The sequence below is a fragment of the Atractosteus spatula genome, chromosome 16, assembly GCF_055471065.1.
Source record: "Atractosteus spatula isolate fAtrSpa1 chromosome 16, fAtrSpa1.hap1, whole genome shotgun sequence".
Lineage (NCBI taxonomy): Eukaryota > Metazoa > Chordata > Actinopteri > Semionotiformes > Lepisosteidae > Atractosteus > Atractosteus spatula.
Genome location: NC_142721.1, coordinates 16147662 through 16170352, shown reverse-complemented (window position 1 = coordinate 16170352; position 22691 = coordinate 16147662). Strand labels below are relative to the sequence as shown.

Here is a 22691-nt window from a genome sequence, read left to right as displayed (position 1 = left end):
AACCAAGGTCCTGACTCTCTGTGGTCATTAAAAATCCCAGGGCGTCTCTCGAAAAGAGTAGGGGTGTTACCCCGGTGTCCTGGCCTAATTTCCCCCTGGCCTTTACCAGTCATGGCCTCCTAATAACCCCCCTCTCTGAACTGGCTTCATCACTCTGCTCTCCTCCCCACTGAGAGCTGGTGTGTGTGAGAGGACTGGAGCATCATCCAGGGGGGGCTGCACACTGGTGGGGGGGGTGGAGGGGATCCCCAAGACCTGTAAAGAGCTCTGAGTGGAGTGTCCAGAATAGCGCTGTATAAGTGTCAGGAGTTACTTATTTGAATTCTACACTTTTTGCTCTTTACCCAAGTATTTTGTGTGATTCTTTACTGCTTCACTACAGTGCCCTGGAGGGAAAATCGGAAAATATACAAAAAAAAAGTCAGATCCGGTCAGCATATATCCGGTCAGTTTAACTTCTAAACGGTTAACTATCATCAGCGGTTGGAAGTCAGTACCGGAGTAGGTGGGGCTGTGTTTTCACCCGGCCCTCTGCAGCCGGTGACGCTGTTTCCCAGCCGGAGGGTTTTGAGTGTTACAGCCGGCACGGGTGCCGATGGAGGTGTCGGGGGTGGCAGCCGCGGGCAAGTTGCGCGTTTGTTATCACAGACCCTAGCGAAGACTCCACGCGTCCCCACGTCTCCCGTGGAGTGAAACCTGCCTCTGCAGCCCCGGCCACAGCCACGGAAACAGGAGCGGCCACTTCTGAGGGGGGAAAAGGTACCGGTTGTTGTCGTTCGGCGACTTTTGCGCTGTGCACCGTGGTGGAAGGAGCAGAGGGGGTTGTAGTTACTTTTGAGCGCTGTCACCTATTTAAAGAAAAAAAAACCGAGTGTCAGACCCCTGCTGAGCCCTGGATTCGCTTTTAAAACGAGGTTTTATCTGCGCTGGGGGCATTAGGGCGTGTGTCAGGTGTTAAGTAAGTAATGGGCTTTGGCGAGTCTGAACACGGTTGGAGATCAATTCTGTCTCACTGGACTCACAAGGTTCCGTCGACACTGCGCTCCAGTACGGTAACTAAGCCCTCACACCACGTACATGTCATTCTCATAATATTTTTGGCATTGCCGGTGATATTTGTTTTTATTGTAGCCTAACAGATGGCGATTAAATATTACTCTTGCAGCGCTGAAACAAGTAGGGAAGCAGGGGACAGAGCAGTTGGAGTGCAGGTTGCGGTGCAGCACATGTGTCCACCTTTGTCAGTGGTGGAGTTTGCTGTTGTATTGAGCTGTTGTATGCGGTTTCCCTGGGGCTTGTGCTCTGCTGCAGCTCTCCTCCAGCCGGTACCGTGCCCGGGACAGGGAGAGCGCTTTCTGGGTCAGCCGGGTAGACGTGCTGTTGGGGGGGGCTTGAATTTTAATCTGCACGGCACGCAATTCCGTTATGAGACCGTGCGCTGGCCCGGGAGGTGTTAGTCCTGTGGTCCCTCTGGACCGGGGGCCGAGGAGCTGACTGATCAGAGAAGCTCATCCGGCTGGTTTGTCGATGGAGCCAACACACTGCCACACACACATACACTGTTATTAAAAATATCTGTCTCTTTCTCTCTCTTCCCGTCCTGCCCTCTCCCGTCTCTCTCTCTCTCCTCCCGTCCTGCCCTCTCCCGTCTCTCTCTCTCTCCTCCCGTCCTGCCCTCTCCCGTCTCTCTCTCTCTCTCTCCTCCCGTCCTGCCCTCTCCCGTCTCTCTCTCTCTCTCTCCTCCCGTCCTGCCCTCTCCCGTCTCTCTCTCTCTCTCTCCTCCCGTCCTGCCCTCTCCCGTCTCTCTCTCTCTCTCTCCTCCCGTCCTGCCCTCTCCCGTCTCTCTCTCTCTCCTCCCGTCCTGCCCTCTCCCGTCTCTCTCTCTCTCTCCTCCCGTCCTGCCCTCTCCCGTCTCTCTCTCTCTCTCTCTCTCCTCCCGTCCTGCCCTCTCCCGTCTCTCTCTCTCTCTCTCCTCCCGTCCTGCCCTCTCCCGTCTCTCTCTCTCTCTCTCTCTCCTCCCGTCCTGCCCTCTCCCGTCTCTCTCTCTCTCTCTCTCTCCTCCCGTCCTGCCCTCTCCCGTCTCTCTCTCTCTCTCTCCTCCCGTCCTGCCCTCTCCCGTCTCTCTCTCTCTCTCTCTCCTCCCGTCCTGCCCTCTCCCGTCTCTCTCTCTCTCTCTCTCCTCCCGTCCTGCCCTCTCCCGTCTCTCTCTCTCTCTCTCCTCCCGTCCTGCCCTCTCCCGTCTCTCTCTCTCTCTCCTCCCGTCCTGCCCTCTCCCGTCTCTCTCTCTCTCTCTCTCCTCCCGTCCTGCCCTCTCCCGTCTCTCTCTCTCTCTCTCCTCCCGTCCTGCCCTCTCCCGTCTCTCTCTCTCTCTCTCTCCTCCCGTCCTGCCCTCTCCCGTCTCTCTCTCTCTCTCCTCCCGTCCTGCCCTCTCCCGTCTTCTCTCTCTCTCTCTCCCGTCCTGCCCTCTCCCGTCTCTCTCTCTCTCTCTCTCCTCCCGTCCTGCCCTCTCCCGTCTCTCTCTCTCTCTCTCCTCCCGTCTCTCTCTCTCTCTCTCTCTCCTCCCGTCTCTCTCTCTCTCTCTCCTCCCGTCCTGCCCTCTCCCGTCTCTCTCTCTCTCTCTCTCCTCCCGTCCTGGCCTCTCCCGTCTCTCTCTCTCTCTCTCCTCCCGTCCTGCCCTCTCCCGTCTCTCTCTCTCTCTCCTCCCGTCCTGCCCTCTCCCGTCTCTCTCCCCCCTCCTGTCCTGCCCTCTCCCGTCTCTCTCTCTCTCCTCCTCTTCTGTCCTGCCCTCTCCCGTCTCTCTCTCTCCTCCTTCTCTTCTGTCCTGCCCTCTCCCGTCTCTCTCTCTCCTCTCCTCCTCTTCTGTCCTGCCCTCTCCCGTCTCTCTCTCTCTCCCTCCTCCCGTCCTGCCCTCTCCCGTCTCTCTCTCTCTCTCTCCTCCCGTCCTGCCCTCTCCCGTCTCTCTCTCTCTCTCTCCTCCCGTCCTGCCCTCTCCCGTCTCTCTCCCCCCTCCTGTCCTGCCCTCTCCCGTCTCTCTCTCTATCCTCCTCTTCTGTCCTGCCCTCTCCCGTCTCTCTCTCTCCTCCTTCTCTTCTGTCCTGCCCTCTCCCGTCTCTCTCTCTCCTCCTTCTCTTCTGTCCTGCCCTCTCCCGTCTCTCTCTCTCTCTCTCCTCCCGTCCTGCCCTCTCCCGTCTCTCTCTCTCTCTCTCCTCCCGTCCTGCCCTCTCCCGTCTCTCTCTCTCTCTCTCTCCTCCCGTCCTGCCCTCTCCCGTCTCTCTCCCCCCTCCTGTCCTGCCCTCTCCCGTCTCTCTCTCTCTCCTCCTCTTCTGTCCTGCCCTCTCCCGTCTCTCTCTCTCCTCCTTCTCTTCTGTCCTGCCCTCTCCCGTCTCTCTCTCCTCTCCTCCTCTTCTGTCCTGCCCTCTCCCGTCTCTCTCTCTCCTCCTCTTCTGTCCTGCCCTCTCCTGTCTCTCTCTCTCTCTCCTCTCCTCCTCTTCTGTCCTGCCCTCTCCTGTCTCTCTCTCTCTCCTCCTTCTCTTCTGTCCTGCCCTCTCCTGTCTCTCTCTCTCTTCCTCTCCTGTCTCTCTCTCTCTCCTCTCCTCCTCTCCTGTCCTGTCCTCTCCTGTCTCTCTCTCTCTCCTCCTCTTCCGTCCTGCCCTCTCCTCCTCTCCTGTCCTGTCCTCTCCTCTCCTCCTCTCCTGTCCTGTCCTCTCCTGTCTCTCTCTCTCTCTCCTCTCCTCCTCTCCTGTCTCTCTCTCTCCTCTCCTCCTCTTCCATCCTGCCCTCTCCTGTCTCTCTCTCTCCTCTCCTCCTCTCCTGTCCTGTCCTCTCCTGTCTCTCTCTCTCTCTCTCCTCCCGTCTCTCTCTCTCTCTCTCTCTCCTCCCGTCTCTCTCTCTCTCTCTCCTCCCGTCCTGCCCTCTCCCGTCTCTCTCTCTCTCTCTCTCCTCCCGTCCTGGCCTCTCCCGTCTCTCTCTCTCTCTCTCCTCCCGTCCTGCCCTCTCCCGTCTCTCTCTCTCTCTCCTCCCGTCCTGCCCTCTCCCGTCTCTCTCCCCCCTCCTGTCCTGCCCTCTCCCGTCTCTCTCTCTCTCCTCCTCTTCTGTCCTGCCCTCTCCCGTCTCTCTCTCTCCTCCTTCTCTTCTGTCCTGCCCTCTCCCGTCTCTCTCTCTCCTCTCCTCCTCTTCTGTCCTGCCCTCTCCCGTCTCTCTCTCTCTCCCTCCTCCCGTCCTGCCCTCTCCCGTCTCTCTCTCTCTCTCTCCTCCCGTCCTGCCCTCTCCCGTCTCTCTCTCTCTCTCTCCTCCCGTCCTGCCCTCTCCCGTCTCTCTCCCCCCTCCTGTCCTGCCCTCTCCCGTCTCTCTCTCTATCCTCCTCTTCTGTCCTGCCCTCTCCCGTCTCTCTCTCTCCTCCTTCTCTTCTGTCCTGCCCTCTCCCGTCTCTCTCTCTCCTCCTTCTCTTCTGTCCTGCCCTCTCCCGTCTCTCTCTCTCTCTCTCCTCCCGTCCTGCCCTCTCCCGTCTCTCTCTCTCTCTCTCCTCCCGTCCTGCCCTCTCCCGTCTCTCTCTCTCTCTCTCCTCCCGTCCTGCCCTCTCCCGTCTCTCTCCCCCCTCCTGTCCTGCCCTCTCCCGTCTCTCTCTCTCTCCTCCTCTTCTGTCCTGCCCTCTCCCGTCTCTCTCTCTCCTCCTTCTCTTCTGTCCTGCCCTCTCCCGTCTCTCTCTCCTCTCCTCCTCTTCTGTCCTGCCCTCTCCCGTCTCTCTCTCTCCTCCTCTTCTGTCCTGCCCTCTCCTGTCTCTCTCTCTCTCTCCTCTCCTCCTCTTCTGTCCTGCCCTCTCCTGTCTCTCTCTCTCTCCTCCTTCTCTTCTGTCCTGCCCTCTCCTGTCTCTCTCTCTCTTCCTCTCCTGTCTCTCTCTCTCTCCTCTCCTCCTCTCCTGTCCTGTCCTCTCCTGTCTCTCTCTCTCTCCTCCTCTTCCGTCCTGCCCTCTCCTCCTCTCCTGTCCTGTCCTCTCCTCTCCTCCTCTCCTGTCCTGTCCTCTCCTGTCTCTCTCTCTCTCTCCTCTCCTCCTCTCCTGTCTCTCTCTCTCCTCTCCTCCTCTTCCATCCTGCCCTCTCCTGTCTCTCTCTCTCCTCTCCTCCTCTCCTGTCCTGTCCTCTCCTGTCTCTCTCTCTCTCCTCCTCTTCCGTCCTGCCCTCTCCTGTCTCTCTCTCTCCTCTCCTCCTCTTCCGTCCTGCCCTCTCCTGTCTCTCTCTCTCTCTTCTCCTCCTCTTCTGTCCTGCCCTCTCCTGTCTCTCTCTCTCTCCTCTCCCGTCCTGCCCTCTCCTGTCTCTCTCTCTCTCTCTCCTCTCCCGTCCTGCCCTCTCCTGTCTCTCTCTCTCTCCTCCTCTCCCGTCCTGCCCTCTCCTGTCTCTCTCTCTCTCCTCCTCTCCCGTCCTGCCCTCTCCTGTCTCTCTCTCTCTCCTCCTCTCCCGTCCTGCCCTCTCCTCTCTCTCTCTCTCCTCCTCTCCTGTCCTGCCCTCTCCTCTCTCTCTCTCTCCTCCTCTCCTGTCCTGCCCTCTCCTGTCTCTCTCTCTCTCTCCTCTTCTCCTGTCCTGCCCTCTCCCGTCTCTCTCTCTCTCTCCTCCTCTTCCGTCCTGCCCTCTCCCGTCTCTCTCTCTCTCTCTCTCTCTTCCTCTCCTGTCCTGTCCTCTCCCGTCTCTCTCTCTCTCTCTCTCTCTCTCTCCTCCTACTCTTCTGTCCTGCCCTCTCCCGTCTCTCTCTCTCTCTCTCTCTCTCTCTCTCTCTCTCTCTCTCTCTCCTCCTCTCCTGTCCTGCCCTCTCCTGTCTCTGTCTCTGTCTCTCAGCCATGGCCGCCTCCTCGGAGGAGGTGCTGCTGGTGGTCAAGCACGTCCGGCAGAAGAAGCAGGACGGGACGCTGTACCTGATGGCCGAGCGGATCGCCTGGGGCCCGGAGGGCAAGGACCGCTTCTCCGTCAGCCACCTGTACTCCGACATCCGCTGTGAGTGCTGAGGTCACCCCCGGGGTCCCTGCAGGGCGGGTTCGAGAGTGGCGTGACCTCCCCCCGGTGACGGGCTCGCTCCCGTCGCTCAGCGGGGGCTCGGGTGCGGCACAGCCCCCCTCCCGCCTTAAAACGCAGGCGACTTTGTCCGCGACTGCTTGTGATACCCCAGGATTCAGACTTTCAGGGTCGTTCCGTGTGGTGCCTCAGCGTGGGTGTGTTAGCACGGCGGGTCCTCCCCACTGGTGTTTTCGACTTCGTAGCCTAAGCGGATGAAGACTAAGCCTGTCGCCTGCTTCTGTGTTAGATCTGCTCCTCTGGGATCTCCTGGGATCCTCTGGGATCCTCGGGGGTGAAGGGAGCCACTGAAACACAGTGGCTTATGGTTCTGAATGGTTTGTTTCTCTTCCCTGCTCCTGGGATCCCTCCCTCCAGAGTGATTTTCGGGGCGGCCGTGCAGATAGGACACCTGCTCCTGCCCGCGTGCTTGCCGGCAGCTGTTTCAGGGGGTCTCCAGGCCGGGGGCCGGGGGCCGGGGGCCGGGGGCCGGGGGCCGGGGGCCGAGGGCCAGAGACTGGGGGCCGGGGGCTGGGGGCCGGGGGCCGGGGGCCGGGGGCTGGGGGCCGAGGGCCGAGGGCCGGGGGCCCGGGGGCCGGGAGATGGGGGCCGGGGGCCGGGGGGCTGCGGTGGTGTTAAAACACAGGGGCCTGTGCAGCCGCACGCCTGGTGCTGGGACGTCCTGTTGAAAGGGCCGAGGGCTCCTCGCGGGTGGGGGAGGGCCTGCGAGCTGCGCAGGGTGTAACGAGAGTCGGGGTCCCCCGCCACAGGCCAGAAGATCAGCCCGGACGGGAAGGCGAAGATCCAGCTGCAGCTGGTCCTGCACACGGGCGAGACGAGCACCTTCCACTTCGCGGGCGAGAGCACGGCGCTGCGCGACCGCGACGCCGCCAAGGACCTGCTGCAGCAGCTGCTGCCCAAGTTCAAGAGGAGGGCCAACAAGGAGCTGGAGGAGAAGAACAGGTGCGCCCCCCTCTCGCAGCGTCTCGGAGACGGGGTGGGCACCGCGCTGTGTCCCCCCCTGCGCCCCCCTCTCGCAGCGTCTCGGAGACGGGGTGGGCACCGCGCTGTGTCCCCCCCTGCGCCCCCCTCTCTCGCAGCGTCTCGGAGACGGGGTGGGCACCGCGCTGTGTCCCCCCCTGCGCCCCCCTCTCTCGCAGCGTCTCGGAGACGGGGTGGGCACCGCGCTGTGTCCCCCCCTGCGCCCCCCCTCTCGCAGCGTCTCGGAGACGGGGTGGGCACCGCGCTGTGTCCCCCCCTGCGCCCCCCTCTCTCGCAGCGTCTCGGAGACGGGGTGGGCACCGCGCTGTGTCCCCCCCTGCGCCCCCCTCTCTCGCAGCGTCTCGGAGACGGGGTGGGCACCGCGCTGTGTCCCCCCCTGCGCCCCCCTCTCTCGCAGCGTCTCGGAGACGGGGTGGGCACCGCGCTGTGTCCCCCCCTGCGCCCCCCTCTCTCGCAGCGTCTCGGAGACGGGGTGGGCACCGCGCTGTGTCCCCCCCTGCGCCCCCCTCTCTCGCAGCGTCTCGGAGACGGGGTGGGCACCGCGCTGTGTCTCCCCCTGCGCCCCCCCTCTCTCGCAGCGTCTCGGAGACGGGGTGGGCACCGCGCTGTGTCTCCCCCTGCGCCCCCCCTCTCTCGCAGCGTCTCGGAGACGGGGTGGGCACCGCGCTGTGTCCCCCCCTGCGCCCCCCTCTCTCGCAGCGTCTCGGAGACGGGGTGGGCACCGCGCTGTGTCCCCCCCTGCGCCCCCCTCTCTCGCAGCGTCTCGGAGACGGGGTGGGCACCGCGCTGTGTCCCCCCCTGCGCCCCCCTCTCTCGCAGCGTCTCGGAGACGGGGTGGGCACCGCGCTGTGTCCCCCCCTGCGCCCCCCTCTCGCAGCGTCTCGGAGACGGGGTGGGCACCGCGCTGTGTCTCCCCCTGCGCCCCCCTCTCGCAGCGTCTCGGAGACGGGGTGGGCACCGCGCTGTGTCCCCCCCTGCGCCCCCCTCTCTCGCAGCGTCTCGGAGACGGGGTGGGCACCGCGCTGTGTCCCCCCCTGCGCCCCCCCCTCTCGCAGCGTCTCGGAGACGGGGTGGGCACCGCGCTGTGTCTCCCCCTGCGCCCCCCTCTCGCAGCGTCTCGGAGACGGGGTGGGCACCGCGCTGTGTCCCCCCTGCGCCCCCCTCTCGCAGCGTCTCGGAGACGGGGTGGGCACCGCGCTGTGTCCCCCCCTGCGCCCCCCTCTCTCGCAGCGTCTCGGAGACGGGGTGGCACCGCGCTGTGTCTCCCCCTGCGCCCCCCTCTCTCGCAGCGTCTCGGAGACGGGGTGGGCACCGCGCTGTGTCCCCCCCTGCGCCCCCCCTCTCTCGCAGCGTCTCGGAGACGGGGTGGGCACCGCGCTGTGTCCCCCCCTGCGCCCCCCCTCTCTCGCAGCGTCTCGGAGACGGGGTGGGCACCGCGCTGTGTCCCCCCCTGCGCCCCCCTCTCTCGCAGCGTCTCGGAGACGGGGTGGGCACCGCGCTGTGTCTCCCCCTGCGCCCCCCTCTCTCGCAGCGTCTCGGAGACGGGGTGGGCACCGCGCTGTGTCTCCCCCTGCGCCCCCCTCTCTCGCAGCGTCTCGGAGACGGGGTGGGCACCGCGCTGTGTCCCCCCCTGCGCCCCCCTCTCTCGCAGCGTCTCGGAGACGGGGTGGGCACCGCGCTGTGTCCCCCCCTGCGCCCCCCTCTCTCGCAGCGTCTCGGAGACGGGGTGGGCACCGCGCTGTGTCTCCCCCTGCGCCCCCCTCTCTCGCAGCGTCTCGGAGACGGGGTGGGCACCGCGCTGTGTCCCCCCCTGCGCCCCCCTCTCTCGCAGCGTCTCGGAGACAGGGGGTGGGCACCGCGCTGTGTCCCCCCCTGCGCCCCCCTCTCTCGCAGCGTCTCGGAGACGGGGTGGGCACCGCGCTGTGTCCCCCCCTGCGCCCCCCTCTCTCGCAGTGTCTCGGAGACAGGGGGTGGGCACCGCGCTGAGTGAAGACCTTGCATGCTGTGTGTTGCCTTTTAATTAATAGTAATGGTAGCTTACTCTTATACAGCACTTTTCTGGACACTCCACTCAGAGGTCTTTACAGGTAATGGGGATCCCCTCCACCCCCACCAGTGTGCAGCCCCCCCTGGATGATGCTCCAGTCCTCTCACACACACCAGCTCTCAGTGGGGAGGAGAGCAGAGTGATGAGGCCAGTTCAGAGATGGGGGTTATTAGGAGGCCATGACTGGTAAAGGCTAGGGGGAAATTTGGCCAGGACACCGGAGTAACACCCCTACTCTTCTTGAGAAACACCCTGGGATTTTTAATGACCAAAGAGAGTCAGGACCTTGGTTTTGTTTCTCATCCGAAAGGCGGTGTCTTTTTTTTAACAGTATTTTATCCACGTCACTGTACTGGGGCATTAGGACCCACACAGACCGCAGGGTGAGCGCCCCCTACTGGCCCCACTAACACCTCTTCCAGCAGCAGCCTCAGCTTTCCCAGGAGTCTCCCATCCAGGTACTGACTGTGTGTGCCTCCCTTCCCAGAATGCTCCAGGAGGACCCGGTGCTGTTCCAGCTCTACAAGGACCTGGTTGTAAGTCAGGTGATCAGCGCCGAGGAGTTCTGGGCCAATCGGCTCAGCCTGAGCTCCGTGGACCACTCGCTGGCCAGCAGCAAGCAGGAAGTGGGCATCTCCGCGGCCTTCCTGGTAAGAGGTTTAACTGGCCATCGGAGTCGTGGGGATCGTGGCGTTCACGCCGCCCGGAAGAGCTGTTCCCAGGTTTCAGATGTGTTTTGTTACAGTCCCAATTCCTCAGACCGGTCATTAAATCTCGGTACCAAAATAGATTTATTGATGGTATAGAGAAAAAAAAATTCTCAATGAAGCACAAAATCAGGATTTTGTGACAGTGCTGTATGTCGCCGTGTTGTCACAAGCCCCTGGTCTCACCACGGGCGAATTCACAAGAACTGTGACGTGAAGCGGCCCTTCCTGCTCACTAGTCTCCGTTCTGAAAGAAATTACAAATTTAGAATGAAGCACAAAATCGTGAACTTTGTGAAAGTACTGTGTGACGTCGCAAACCCCTGGTCTCTCCACTAGCGAGAGCGAGAGTTCCCACGAATTGTGACGTGATGCGGCCCTTCCTGCTCACTAGTCACTGCAATGACTGATGTGCGAGTGAATAAATACAGGTTGTGCAGCAGACATTTCACTGCAGGAATGTTCATGTGATCTGCAGGCAGAGTTAACAAGTCATTTCTGTTTATCGGCAAACCCATCTTGAAGTCAAGAACCATATTTCTATTGGATCAGAAGAGTGGGACTCACAAGCCTGCTGGTTTACAGTGTTATTGGGCTGCTTCACCTCATCGGAAGTTTTGGTGCCTCGACCTGAATCACAGAACATAGCGTTGCCCATACCTGGAAATGTTGTTAAATTGGAGGTTTTACAAGTTCCTGTCTACATTTCACTTCTGTTGAGGGTTGCTGATTCCTTCTAACCCTGAAATGCGAAAACAGCGTTGCCGTTCCCCTTTCCAAAGGGCGGGGCGTCTCGCCTGGCCGAGCTGCCCGAGCGCGCTGGCCGGGGTCTCGCAGCAGGGCGGAGGCGCAGGCGGAGGGGGGTTTCTGCTGACTCTGTGACACAGGAGCGAGGAGCCGGAGAAGACCATCTTCTCCTCCCGCGGGGAGAGAGAGGGACCTGTGACGCTTCCTTTCCGCTCTTCTGCGTGAACAGGACAGCTGTCTGTCCCAAAACCCCTTTTCCCAGAGGAGCGGGAGAAGCCGGAGGTGGCCGCGGGCCGGCTCCCCTCCGGCGAATCGTTCGGTAGTTAGTGGTTCAGGGATCCGGGGAGCGCTCGGCGGCCTGACTGTCCCTCTCGTCTCCTGTTGGCTCTTCTAGGCGGACGTCCGCCCGCAGACGGACGGCTGTAACGGGCTCAGATACAACCTCACCGCCGACATCATCGAGTCCATATTCAGGACCTACCCCGCAGGTACGGCCCAGACCCCCCCACTCCCTCCTGCCTTCCGGGGGGGCTGGGCGAGGCTGGGCGCAGTCCGTCGCCCCCGATCACAGCTGGTGTTGGGGTGGGGGGGGCGGGGTATTGCGTGTCTTGAGTGGCAGGGCGAATTCGTGTCAGACAGGCGCGCTCCGATGGCCTGTATGTCCTGCGTGATAAACAACCTGAAGGATTGGAATCACTTTTGTAGAATCTTCTGTGGAGCCCAAACGTTTCTGCTGTATACGGTCGACCTGTAACTCACACAGGGGTGAGGGATTTTCAGTCGCGCACAGAGCCACATTCACACATAGGATAGGATTTATCCTATAACCCCTGTAAAAAAAAAATCTTGCTAACCTGTTATGGTAAAGGAACAAGTAACAGGTTTACTCCACCCTGAAAAAAAGAAGAGAGAAAACACAACGTTTCGGCCGTGGAGCCTTCTTCAGGTGTGGGTGTTGCATGCTGACGCAGCTCCCCACCTGAACTGTTATGGTAATGCAATATATCAAATGTAAATTTAAAAAAAAAACAGTAAAGACAACTGTGTAGGCTCACTATCTAGGTCTTGTTAGCATGCTTGATGAATTTTTCTGAGAATAAAGCATTTTTTCCAATATTTTGTATGTTCTGGAGCCACCGTGTAAATCCGTGAGCTTGTCGACTGAATATACTTTATATTTATGTATAATAGTGTATATTTGAACTATATGTGGGGTGGCTAGGGGCCTTGCGATGGCTCTGTGGCACAGGATCTGCGCCTGTGGCTGGAAGGTTGCCGGTTCAAATCCTGCAGCCGGCAGAGGAATCCTACTCTGTTGGGCCCCTGAGCAAGGCCCTGAACCCCAACTGCTCCAGGGGTGCTGTACAATGGCTGACCCTGCGCTTTGACCCCCAGCTTCTCTCCCTGTCTGTGTGTCTCATGGAGAGCAAGCTGGGGTCTGTGAAAAGACACATTCCTCGTGCAAGAAATTCTATATGGCCAATAAAGTGATCTCTTATTCTGTCCTTATGAAAGAGAAGGTAAGGTCCTGTATTTATACATGGCTTGTTTGAAAGGAGTCTTGGTTCCGGATCTTCATTTTTTGCACCCAGACTCCAAAGGCTTTCGGAGTTTTTTGTTCCTGAGAGGCGAGAACAGATTCCCCGCCAAGCTCTGGGCGCGGCAGCAGCGTGCCGACTCCCTCGTCCAGAGCCCCTCGCTGCTCCCAGCTCCGCGCCTGTCTGGGGGCTCCCCGGCCGTGCCCGAGCGACGAGGGGCGATGGCCGGGCGCTTGGACGCCCCTCTCACTGCGGCGATTCCTTTTCCAGTGAAGCAGAAATACGCGGAGAACGTCCCCCACAACCTGACCGAGAAGGAGTTCTGGACCCGGTTCTTCCAGTCTCACTATTTCCACAGGGACCGGATCAGCACCGGCTCGCAGGACCTCTTCTCCGAGTGTGCCAGACAGGACGAGAAAGGTGAGCTTGGGTCCGAGCAGGGCCCCTCGGCGATCTCCGCGCCTGTGGCGGGCGGTGAGGGGGATGAGGCGTCGTCTTTTCTTAACGGTCCAATAAATAAAAGGGGTCTCGGAATCAATACAATTGATTAACTGATTGATAATGGAGTGGGTGGTGCACGTCCACTGCTGGTAGCAGCCGAGCGCAGGGTCACTGAGCGCGCATGTCGTTGTGCTGCAGGGCTGAAGTCGATGGTCATCCAAGGGGTCAGAAATCCCCTGGTGGACCTGCTGTCCCTGGAGGACAAGACGCTGGATGAGGTAAGAGCCGAGAGCTCGGGCGTGGGTGTGAGCGAGCTCTCTCTCCGCCGGGGCACCGTTCCGTGCTGAGAGCTGGCGTCGTGCCCCGCGGTGTCCGGTGGGCGGGCCGTGGCGGCGGGCTGAGCCGAGCGTGTCTCCTCTCTGCAGGGCTACGGTCTCCCCAGTGGGCCCTCCAGCTCCCAGGCCGGCAAGTCCGTGAAGGAGAACAGCAACTCCGCCATCATCAAGCGCTTCAACCACCACAGCGCCATGGTGCTGGCCGCAGGGCTGCGCAAGCAGTGAGTGCAGGGAGGGGTGGAGAGGAGGGGCCGAGGGGGTGGGGGGCGAGGGCCGAGGGGGTGGAGAGGAGGGGCCAGGGGGGTGGAGAGCTGGGGGGGGGACGGGGGGGCGAGGGCAGAGGGGTTGGAGAGCTGGGGGGGCGAGGGCAGACGGGGTGGAGAGCCGGGGTGGGGAGGGGAGGGGAGGGCTGAGGGGGAGTGGAGAGCTGGGGGGGGGGGCGAGGGCAGAGGGGGAGTGGAGAGCCGGGGTGGGGTGGGGAGGGGAGGCGAGGGCAGCGGGGGTGGAGGGCCGAGGGGGTGGAGAGCCAGGGGGGGCGAGGGACGAGGAGGTGGAGAGCCGGGGTGGAGAGCCAGGGGGGGCGAGGGCAGAGGGGGTGGAGAGTCGGGGGGGGCGAGGACCGAGGGGGTGGAGAGCCAGGGGGGGCGAGGACCGAGGGGGTGGAGAGCCGGGGGGGGCGAGGGACGAGGAGGTGGAGAGTCGGGGGGGGCGAGGGCAGAGGGGGTGGAGAGTCGGGGGGGGCGAGGGACGAGGGGGTGGAGAGCCAGGGGTGGGGTGGGGAGGGGAGGCGAGGGCAGCGGGGGTGGAGAGCCAGGGGGGGTGAGGACCGAGGGGGTGGAGAGCCAGGGGGGCCGAGGGGGTGGAGAGCCGGGGTGGGGAGTCGGGGGGGGCGAGGGCAGAGGGGGTGGAGAGTCGGGGGGGGCGAGGGCAGAGGGGGTGGAGAGCCAGGGGGGGCGAGGGCCGAGGGGGTGGAGAGCCAGGGGGGGCGAGGGACGAGGGGGTGGAGAGCCGGGGTGGGGAGGGCCGAGGGGGTGGAGAGCCGGGGGGGGCGAGGGACGAGGGGGTGGAGAAAGAGAGAGAAACAGAGGGAGACGGAGCAACAAGATCTGCATCCACAGATGTTTTATTATTTTTGTTTCCCTTCCCCTTTTCCTTCTTTCTCTTCCAGGGACACGCAGAACGACCAGGCCAGCGAGACGAGCAGCACCGACGGAAACTCCAAGGACTCCGACTTCTTCCAGCCGCCAGTTAAAAAGGTCCGGCTCTCGGTGGTGCTTGGGGGGGGGGGGGGTGAGGTAGGCGTGTGGCGCAGCACGGGGGGGGGACAGAGGGCTGAGGCCCTGCTCCGAGAGCCCGCAGGGGGAGCCCTGGAGCTCAGTGTGTCGCCTGCTTGGGTCCGCAGGTGAAGCTGCAGGAGGCCATCGAGTACGAGGACCTGGAGAGGGACAGCGGGAGGAAGACCGTGGCCCTGAAGCTCAAGAAGTCGGACAGGTGAGCCCGCCGGCCCGCTCGGACCCGCGCAAGCTGGGGGCACGCTGTCCTGCGCCCTGCCTGGCCGCCAGCGAGGGCGGCGCTCTCCTAGGGACCTGGCATCCCGGGCTTGAGGACGGGACCCTGGGCTCGGGGTCTGTGCAGCCGGGCGCCGTGTCCGTGTGCTTGTGATCCCAGAGGTCCTGGTCAGGTGACGAGCGGCGTTCACCCTGGCTGAACCCCTCCGCACAAGATGGGGATCCAGCCGCGAGGTTTGGCTCGCCAAGACTTAGAAAGCGTTTGCGCTGTTTTGCAGGGTTGTTTTAGGTACAGATTGAATGTCAAGAAGTCCGTCAGATAACTAGACCTCCGTCCCCTCTTCACACACAGGCCTCCTGTCTGCTGGTCTTCTTTCAGCCCCATCCCTCTGTTCGTCTGAAGAGTGAGCAGAGTCACAAGGAAGTGCATTTAGAACAGAGCAGGAGGCACGTCTTTACCCAGGGGGTTGTGGGGAGAGTGTGGCACAGGGTACCCAGCCTTGTGCTTGAAGCCGATAGCCTGACCTCCTTTGAAAAACAGCTGGACCAGATGGGATCCTGGGATTAATTAGTTACTGACTACCCAACAGGCCAGATCGGCTGTCCCTTCTTCGCGTTCTTCGCTGCACCATGACTCCCCTGGTGACGTCTCCTCTCCTCTGTCCGCAGGTACTCTCACGGGCCTGTCCCGGTGCAGTCCCAGCAGTACACGACCAGCCAGGACATCATTAACTCCGTCGGCTGCATCAGGCACGAGATGGCCAACTACAGGCCGAGTCTGACTCAGGTGAGGCTGCACCCTCCCCCCTCTCTCTGCCCTCACTCCTCCCCCTGGCTCTCTACCCCTCCTCTCTCTGCCTTCAGTCCTCCCCCTGGCTCTCTACCCCTCCTCTCTCCGCCCTCCCCCTGGTTCTCCACCCCCCCCCCCTGCCCTCACTCCTCCCTACTGGCTCTCTACCCCTCCTCTCTCTGCCCTCACTCCTCCCTACTGGCTCTCTACCCCTCCTCTCTCTGCCCTCACTCCTCCCTACTGGCTCTCTACCCCTCCTCTCTCTGCCTTCACTCCTCCCCCTGGCTCTCTACCCCTCCTCTCTCTGCCCTCACTCCTCCCTACTGGCTCTCTACCCCTCCTCTCTCTGCCTTCACTCCTCCCCCTGGCTCTCTACCCCTCCTCTCTCTGCCTTCACTCCTCCCTACTGGCTCTCTACCCCTCTTCTCTCTGCCTTCACTCCTCCCCCTGGCTCTCTACCCCTCTTCTCTCTGCCTTCACTCCTCCCCCTGGCTCTCTACCCCTCCTCTCTCTGCCTTCACTCCTCCCCCTGGCTCTCTACCCCTCTTCTCTCTGCCTTCACTCCTCCCCCTGGCTCTCTACCCCTCCTCTCTCTGCCTTCACTCCTCCCCCTGGCTCTCTACCCCTCCTCTCTCTGCCTTCACTCCTCCCCCTGGCTCTCTACCCCTCCTCTCTCTGCCCTCGCTCCTCCCTACTGGCTCTCTACCCCTCCTCTCTCTGCCCTCGCTCCTCCCTACTGGCTCTCTACCCCTCCTCTCTCCGCCTTCACTCCTCCCCCTGGCTCTCTACCCCTCCTCTCTCTGCCTTCACTCCTCCCCCTGGCTCTCTACCCCTCCTCTCTCTGCCTTCACTCCTCCCCCTGGCTCTCTACCCCTCCTCTCTCCGCCCTCCCCCTGGTTCTCCACCCCCCCTCTCTCTGCCCTCACTCCTCCCTACTGGCTCTCTACCCCTCCTCTCTCTGCCTTCACTCCTCCCTACTGGCTCTCTACCCCTCCTCTCTCCACCCCCCTGCTGTCTGCCTCTCCTCACCCTTGCCTTGCGAGTGGCAGGTGTCCAGTCTGTGTGCTCAGAGGCACTGCAGCTGCAGTGTTGGAGTGCTGGAAGCCGTCAGTGTAGCTCACTGTGCGTCGGGTGTCTCTCGGTGCCTCTGCTCGGTGCTGGTCCTGACAGCGCCCGTCCCGTCTCTCGCTCTGTGCAGGTGCTGTCCAGCAGCGGGGCGAGCACGGCCATCGCTGCCCTGTCCCCTGGGGGGCTGCTCATGCAGGGGGGCACCCAGCAAGCCATCAACCGTGAGTCCCCCGCCTGCCCAGCGCACAGTGCAGCACCACCAGTGCCCAGTGTTATTACCCAGCAGTGCCCAGTGTTATTACCCAGCAGTGCCAGTGTAGTGCCCAGTGTAGTGCCCAGTGTTATTACCCAGCAGTGCCCAGTGTAGTGCCCAGTGTTATTACCCAGCGGTGCCCAGTGTAGTGGCCAGTAACCCAATGTAATTACTAGTATCCAGTGTTATTACTAGCAGCTCCCAGTGTAATTACTAGTATCCAGTGTTATTACCAGCAGCGCCCAGTGTAATTACTAGTATCCAGTGTTGTTACCAGCAGCGTCCAGTGTTATTACTAGTATCCAGTGTTATTACCAGCAGTGCTCAGTGTAGTGGCCAGTAACCCAGTGTAATTACTAGTGCCCAGTGTTATTACCAGCAGTGCCCAGTGTTATTACCAGCAGTGCCTGTGTTATTACTAGTATCCTGTGTTATTACCAGCATGCTGTGTCCTTGTCTCCAGAGATGGTGCCAAACGAAGTCCAGTCTGAGCTGAAGCACCTGTACACTGCGGCCGGCGAGCTGCTCCGACACTTCTGGTCCTGTTTTCCCGTCAACACGCCTTTCCTGGAGGAGAAGGTGAGGAGTCCCAGGAGCCGTGTGTCCCACACCCCCGAACTCCAGCAGCCCTGGAGAGGAGGGGGGGGGTCTTCCCAGCTTCAGCCTCTGTAATGTGGGGGGCACCTGTCATTCTCGCACTGTCTAGCACTGCCAGGCCTCGAGACTCCAGACTCGCCCCCCCCCCCTCTGAGCCAAGACAACCTGGCATGGCCCTGACCTTTGACCCCTGTGTCCTGCTGTTTTCTGAAAGAGTCTGCAGCACAACTTAGCCCCTTCAGGCATGACTAGTGGTCATCGCATCAGCAGCACAACTCCTCATCTCTCCCTGACTGCAGCACGATGTTCGTCTTTATCACCCACAGCTGTTACAGGGGAACTGCAGTCCCAGTTTCTCAGACTGGTTCTTAAATAAATTAATTGGTGTTATAGAAAAAAATTACAAATTTAGAATGAAGCACAAAATCGTGAACTTTGTGAAAGTACTGTGTGACGTCGCAAACCCCTGATCTCTCCACTAGCGAGAGCGAGAGTTCCCACGAATTGTGACGTGATGTGGCCCTTCCTGCTCACTAGTCACTGTAATGACTGATGTACTGTGATGTACGAGTGAATAAGTGCAGGTTGTGCAGCAGACATTTCACTGCAGAGATGTTCCCACGTGATCTGCATGCAGAGTTGACAAGTAGTATTTGTCAGCAAAACCGTCTCGAAGTCAAGAGCAATGTTTCTATTGAGTTAAAAAAGATGGACTCACAAGCCTGCTGGTTTACAGTGTTATTGGGCCGTTTCACCTCACTGGAAGTTTTGTTGCCTCAATCTGAGTCACAGAACATGGCGCTGTGCAGACCTGGATATTTCGACTATTTTGTGATGTAAACTGGAGGTTTTGCAAGTTACTGTGTCAATCTTAGTTTTATTGTGGTTTGAAATGCACTCATCGACCCCAAGATACAAAAATCGTGTTGCAGCTCCACTTTAAAGTGTCACAGTTGTGATTATTGTTCACGACGCTCATCCAGCATTCATCCTGCTTGGTCCCCACACAGATCTTAGGGGTGAGCAGCTGGACCGGGCCGTGCTGTGAGGTTGATGGGCTCGGTGTCGGTGATCAGCACTGAGGCACTGAGGAGCCACAGCTCTCCGCAGCTGTGCTGCTCGGCGAGAACCAGCCGCCCGGTCCCGCTGTCGGACGAGTTTTAGTGTTTTTAACAGGGGAGCAGGACTGGCCAAAGGCAGGTCTGCAGTGATTACAAACGGACCCCAAAAACCCGAAACTTCTGCTAATGGCTGTTCCAGAGCAGTTCTTGCAGAAAGTCCAGTTGGCCGAAGTGCTGCGGTTGTGATGATAATAATAATAATAATAATAATTGCTTACAATTATATAGCTCTTTTCTGGACACTCCCCTCAGAGCTCTTTACAGGTACTGGGGATCCCCTCCACCCCCACCAGTGTGCAGCCCCCCCTGGATGATGCTCCAGTCCCCTCACACACACCAGCTCTCAGTGGGGAGGAGAGCAGAGTGATGAAGCCAGTTCAGAGATGGGGGTGATTAGGAGGCCATGACTGGTAAAGGCCAGAGGGAAATTTGGCCAGGACACCGGGGTAACACCCCTACTCTTCTCGAGAGACGCCCTGGGATTTTTAATGACCTCTACGTCTCATCCAAATGATGGCACCTTTTTACAGTATAGTGTCCCCGTCACTATACTGGGGCATTAGGACCCACACAGACCGCAGGGTGAGCGCCCCCTACTGGCCCCACTAACACCTCTTCCAGCAGCAGCCTCAGCTTTCCCAGGAGTCTCCCACCCAGGTACTGACCAGGCTCACACCTGCTGAGCTCCAGTGGGGCTGCCAGCTGGGAGCTGCAGACTGATATGGCTGCTGGCCTTAATGATGTCTTCATCCCGTGCGAAGGCAGGGCTTTCAGAATCGATCGGGTGTTCTCTTGCTCTGAAGGAGAGCTTTAACGTAGCTGTGGCCAGCGCTTTGACCAGGTGTTGTGTTCGCTGGCGGCGCTCCTATAGAGCCGGGACCTCAGCCCGATCAGGGTGGCAGGAGGGAGTTTGTCAGAGTCTGACGCTCCGGGCTGACGCGCTGTCTCTCCTCTTCCTCCTCCTCTGCCCGCAGGTGGTGAAGATGAGGACTAACCTGGAGCGGTTCCAGATGACCAAGCTGCGCCCCTTCCAGGAGAAGGCTCAGCGGCAGTACTTGAGCACAAACGTACGTGTGCTCTGTCTCTCTGTCTCTCTGTCTCTCTGTCTCTCTGTCTCTCTGTCTCTCTGTCTCTCTGTCTCTCTGTCTCTCAGTCTCTCTGTCTCTTCTCCCGTCCTGCCCTCTCCTCTCTGTCTCTCTGTCTCTCCGTCTCTTCTCCCGTCCTGCCCTCTCCTCTCTCTCTCTCTCCTCTCGTCCTGCCCTCGTCTGTCCCTCTCTCCCCCCTCCTGTCCTGCCCTCGTCTGTCCCTCTCTCCCCCCTCCTGTCCTGCCCTCTCCTGTCCCTCTCTCCCCCCTCCTGTCCTGCCCTCCCCCGTCTCTCTCCCCCGTCTCTCTCCCGTCCTGCCCCCCCCCTCTCTCTCTCGCGCTCTCCTGCAGCAGTCACAGCACATTGAGAGCAAAATACAACACCACAGCCCTCCTTTCAATGGAAGGAGACCCCTGCGCTCTAGCACTGATCTGGTATTTGTCCACACATGTGGCACACGCACTCCTCACCCTGCACTCGAGCAAACCCGAGGGCAGGAGGCGCTTCTTTACACAAAGGGTGGTGGGAGCGTGGAACAAGCCGTTTTAAGCCCCAGGTTCTGGGTGAGCTACAAACTGCCCCGACCGCCTCCCCTCGTTTGTAAACCTTCTAGCGTCGCCCACGGCTCGCTCGCACGGGACACGCACGCCAGGGCGCCGGTGTGAACTTTAACCCTTGACCCTTGCCCTCCGCAGCTGACGGGGCACCTGGAGGAGATGCTGCAGACGGCCTACAGCAAGTTCCACACCTGGCAGACGCGGCGCATGATGAAGAAGAGCTGAGGGGGGCGGGCGCAGACGCGGCCCCCCAGGAGGCGGGGGAGGACCCCGGCCCTAGGCGGGGAGCTGGGATTTTCTTCTGGGGGGGGGGGGCGAGGAATGAGGCCCAGCTCTGCGGTCAGTGGACAGGAACGACCCCCCGCGCCTCCTGCAGATGAATTTCCTTTCGCCGTCCCGTTCCTCTCCCGGGGGGGGGAGCCGTGTTCCCGAGGCGTGACGGGAAGGCGGCGGGAACGCCACACAGGGCCTGCTGGCCCTCCGGGTCTGGGAGAAGCCAAGACTCCCGAAGCAATACTCTACTCCCCGGAGCGAAACCCTGCCTCCCGAGCGTCTGCGGGGTCTCCTTCCCGCTCCACTGCGGACAGGAGGAGCGGACTCTGAATTCCCCGGCGTCCGGCGCTCTGGAGCAGAGCAGTGCTGGGAATCTGAGGCCCCGCAGGCAGCCCTGTGGACAGCCGTGTGTCCGTCTCCTGCGGCGCTGGACACACCCGAGGCCCTGTGGACAGCCGTGTGTCCGTCTCCTGCCGCGCTGGACACGCCCGAGGCCCTGTGGACAGCCGTGTGTCCGTCTCCTGCCGCGCTGGACACGCCCGAGGCCCTGTGGACAGCCGTGTGTCCGTCTCCTGCGGCGCTGGACACGCCCGAGGCCCTGTGGACAGCCGTGTGTCCGTCTCCTGCGGCGCTGGACACGCCCGAGGCCCTGTGGACAGCCGTGTGTCCGTCTCCTGCGGCGCTGGACACGCCCGAGGCCCTGTGGACAGCCGTGTGTCCGTCTCCTGCCGCGCTGGACACGCCCGAGGCCCTGTGGACAGCCGTGTGTCCGTCTCCTGCGGCGCTGGACACGCCCGAGGCCCTGTGGACAGCCGTGTGTCCGTCTCCTGCCGCGCTGGACACGCCCGAGGCCCTGTGGACAGCCGTGTGTCCGTCTCCTGCCGCGCTGGACACGCCCGAGGCCCTGTGGACAGCCGTGTGTCCGTCTCCTGCCGCGCTGAACACGCCCGAGGCCCTGTGGACAGCCGTGTGTCCGTCTCCTGCGGCGCTGGACACGCCCGAGGCCCTGTGGACAGCCGTGTGTCCGTCTCCTGCCGCGCTGGACACGCCCGAGGCCCTGTGGACAGCCGTGTGTCCGTCTCCTGCTGCGCTGGACACGCCCGAGGCCCTGTGGACAGCGCGTGTCCGTCTCCTGCGGCGCTGGACACGCCCGAGGCCCTGTGGACAGCCGTGTGTCCGTCTCCTGCCGCGCTGGACACGCCCGAGGCCCTGTGGACAGCGCGTGTCCGTCTCCTGCCGCGCTGGACACGCCCGAGGCCCTGTGGACAGCGCGTGTCCGTCTCCTGCCGCGCTGGACACAGTCAAGGCCCTGTGGACAGCGCGTGTCCGTCTCCTGCGGCGCTGGACACGCCCGAGGCCCTGTGGACAGCCGTGTGTCCGTCTCCTGCCGCGCTGAACACGCCCGAGGCCCTGTGGACAGCCGTGTGTCCGTCTCCTGCCGCGCTGGACACGCCCGAGGCCCTGTGGACAGCCGTGTGTCCGTCTCCTGCCGCGCTGGACACGCCCGAGGCCCTGTGGACAGCCGTGTGTCCGTCTCCTGCCGCGCTGGACACGCCCGAGGCCCTGTGGACAGCCGTGTGTCCGTCTCCTGCCGCGCTGGACACGCCCGAGGCCCTGTGGACAGCCGTGTGTCCGTCTCCTGCCGCGCTGGACACGCCCGAGGCCCTGTGGACAGCGCGTGTCCGTCTCCTGCCGCGCTGGACACGCCCGAGGCCCTGTGGACAGCCGTGTGTCCGTCTCCTGCGGCGCTGGACACGCCCGAGGCCCTGTGGACAGCGTGTGTCCGTCTCCTGCGGCGCTGGACACGCCCGAGGCCCTGTGGACAGCGTGTGTCCGTCTCCTGCGGCGCTGGACACAGTCAAGGCCCTGTGGACAGCGTGTGTCCGTCTCCTGCGGCGCTGGACACGCCCAAGGCCCTGTGGACAGCGTGTGTCCGTCTCCTGCGGCGCTGGACACGCCCAAGGCCCTGTGGACAGCGTGTGTCCGTCTCCTGCGGCGCTGGACACGCCCAAGGCCCTGTGGACAGCGTGTGTCCGTCTCCTGCCGCGCTGGACACAGTCAAGGCCCTGTGGACAGCGTGTGTCCGTCTCCTGCCGCGCTGGACACAGTCAAGGCTGGGTCGGGGGGTTGTTTATGCAGAACTGGGCTTTGACTGTTGTTAATCGTTTTTATTCTCCATTTGGTTTCGGTTGACTTTGTACCCACCTCGTCCCCCGGAGCGAGGAGAGAGAAGAGGGGGGGATGAGGGCGGCGGGGGTTTCGTCGGCCGTCCCGGGACCGCCGGTGGCCTGCGACCTTTTCTTTATCTCGGAAGGGAGAAGGCCGAGCCGCCTTACGTTTTTTTTTTAAAGCAAATTAAAGGTTTCAGAGCGTATTTACAGCGGGGTTCTGTTTGTGAACTCACACTGTCCAGTTTTTAGTGGTGTCCAATAAAATGGCCGACCTTGTGTACGAAGACTCCGGCCTCTTGTCCTTCCTCCTGGGCCTGGTCCGCAGCGCCTGGCCCGCGGGGGGTTGTGGGACAGGCGGCCCCAGTTCAGCGGGGCGCCTGCTCCTGGCCAGAGGGACCCCAGTCTCTCCGGCT

The 22691-nt window shown here is 61.8% G+C and overlaps 1 protein-coding gene across 1 annotated transcript; it reads left to right on the top strand.

The window, feature by feature from the left end:
• Positions 1–595: 595 nt before the first annotated feature.
• Positions 596–21023, top strand: gtf2h1 (general transcription factor IIH, polypeptide 1). The gene is made up of 15 exons (XM_088935108.1): positions 596–759; positions 5826–5981; positions 6809–7001; positions 9575–9737; positions 10936–11029; positions 12350–12499; positions 12719–12798; positions 12946–13076; positions 14024–14111; positions 14258–14346; positions 15033–15150; positions 16352–16442; positions 16938–17053; positions 19167–19259; positions 19973–21023. Exons 2-15 carry the CDS (start codon positions 5828–5830, stop codon positions 20057–20059), a joined length of 1647 nt encoding a protein of 548 aa, XP_088791234.1. The 5' UTR covers positions 596–759; positions 5826–5827; the 3' UTR covers positions 20060–21023.
• Positions 21024–22691: the final 1668 nt, after the last annotated feature.

What these genes read in the sequence shown, in the direction of transcription:
- gtf2h1 (XM_088935108.1), top strand. Translation starts at nt 5,828, where the DNA reads ATGGCCGCCTCCTCGGAGGAGGTGCTGCTGGTGGTCAAGCACGTCCGG. An exon ending in AGGACAAGACGCTGGATGAG is followed by an intron (nt 12,799 to 12,945) that starts GTAAGAGCCGAG and finishes TCCTCTCTGCAG; the next exon opens with GGCTACGGTCTCCCCAGTGG. An exon ending in ACAGGCCGAGTCTGACTCAG is followed by an intron (nt 15,151 to 16,351) that starts GTGAGGCTGCAC and finishes CGCTCTGTGCAG; the next exon opens with GTGCTGTCCAGCAGCGGGGC.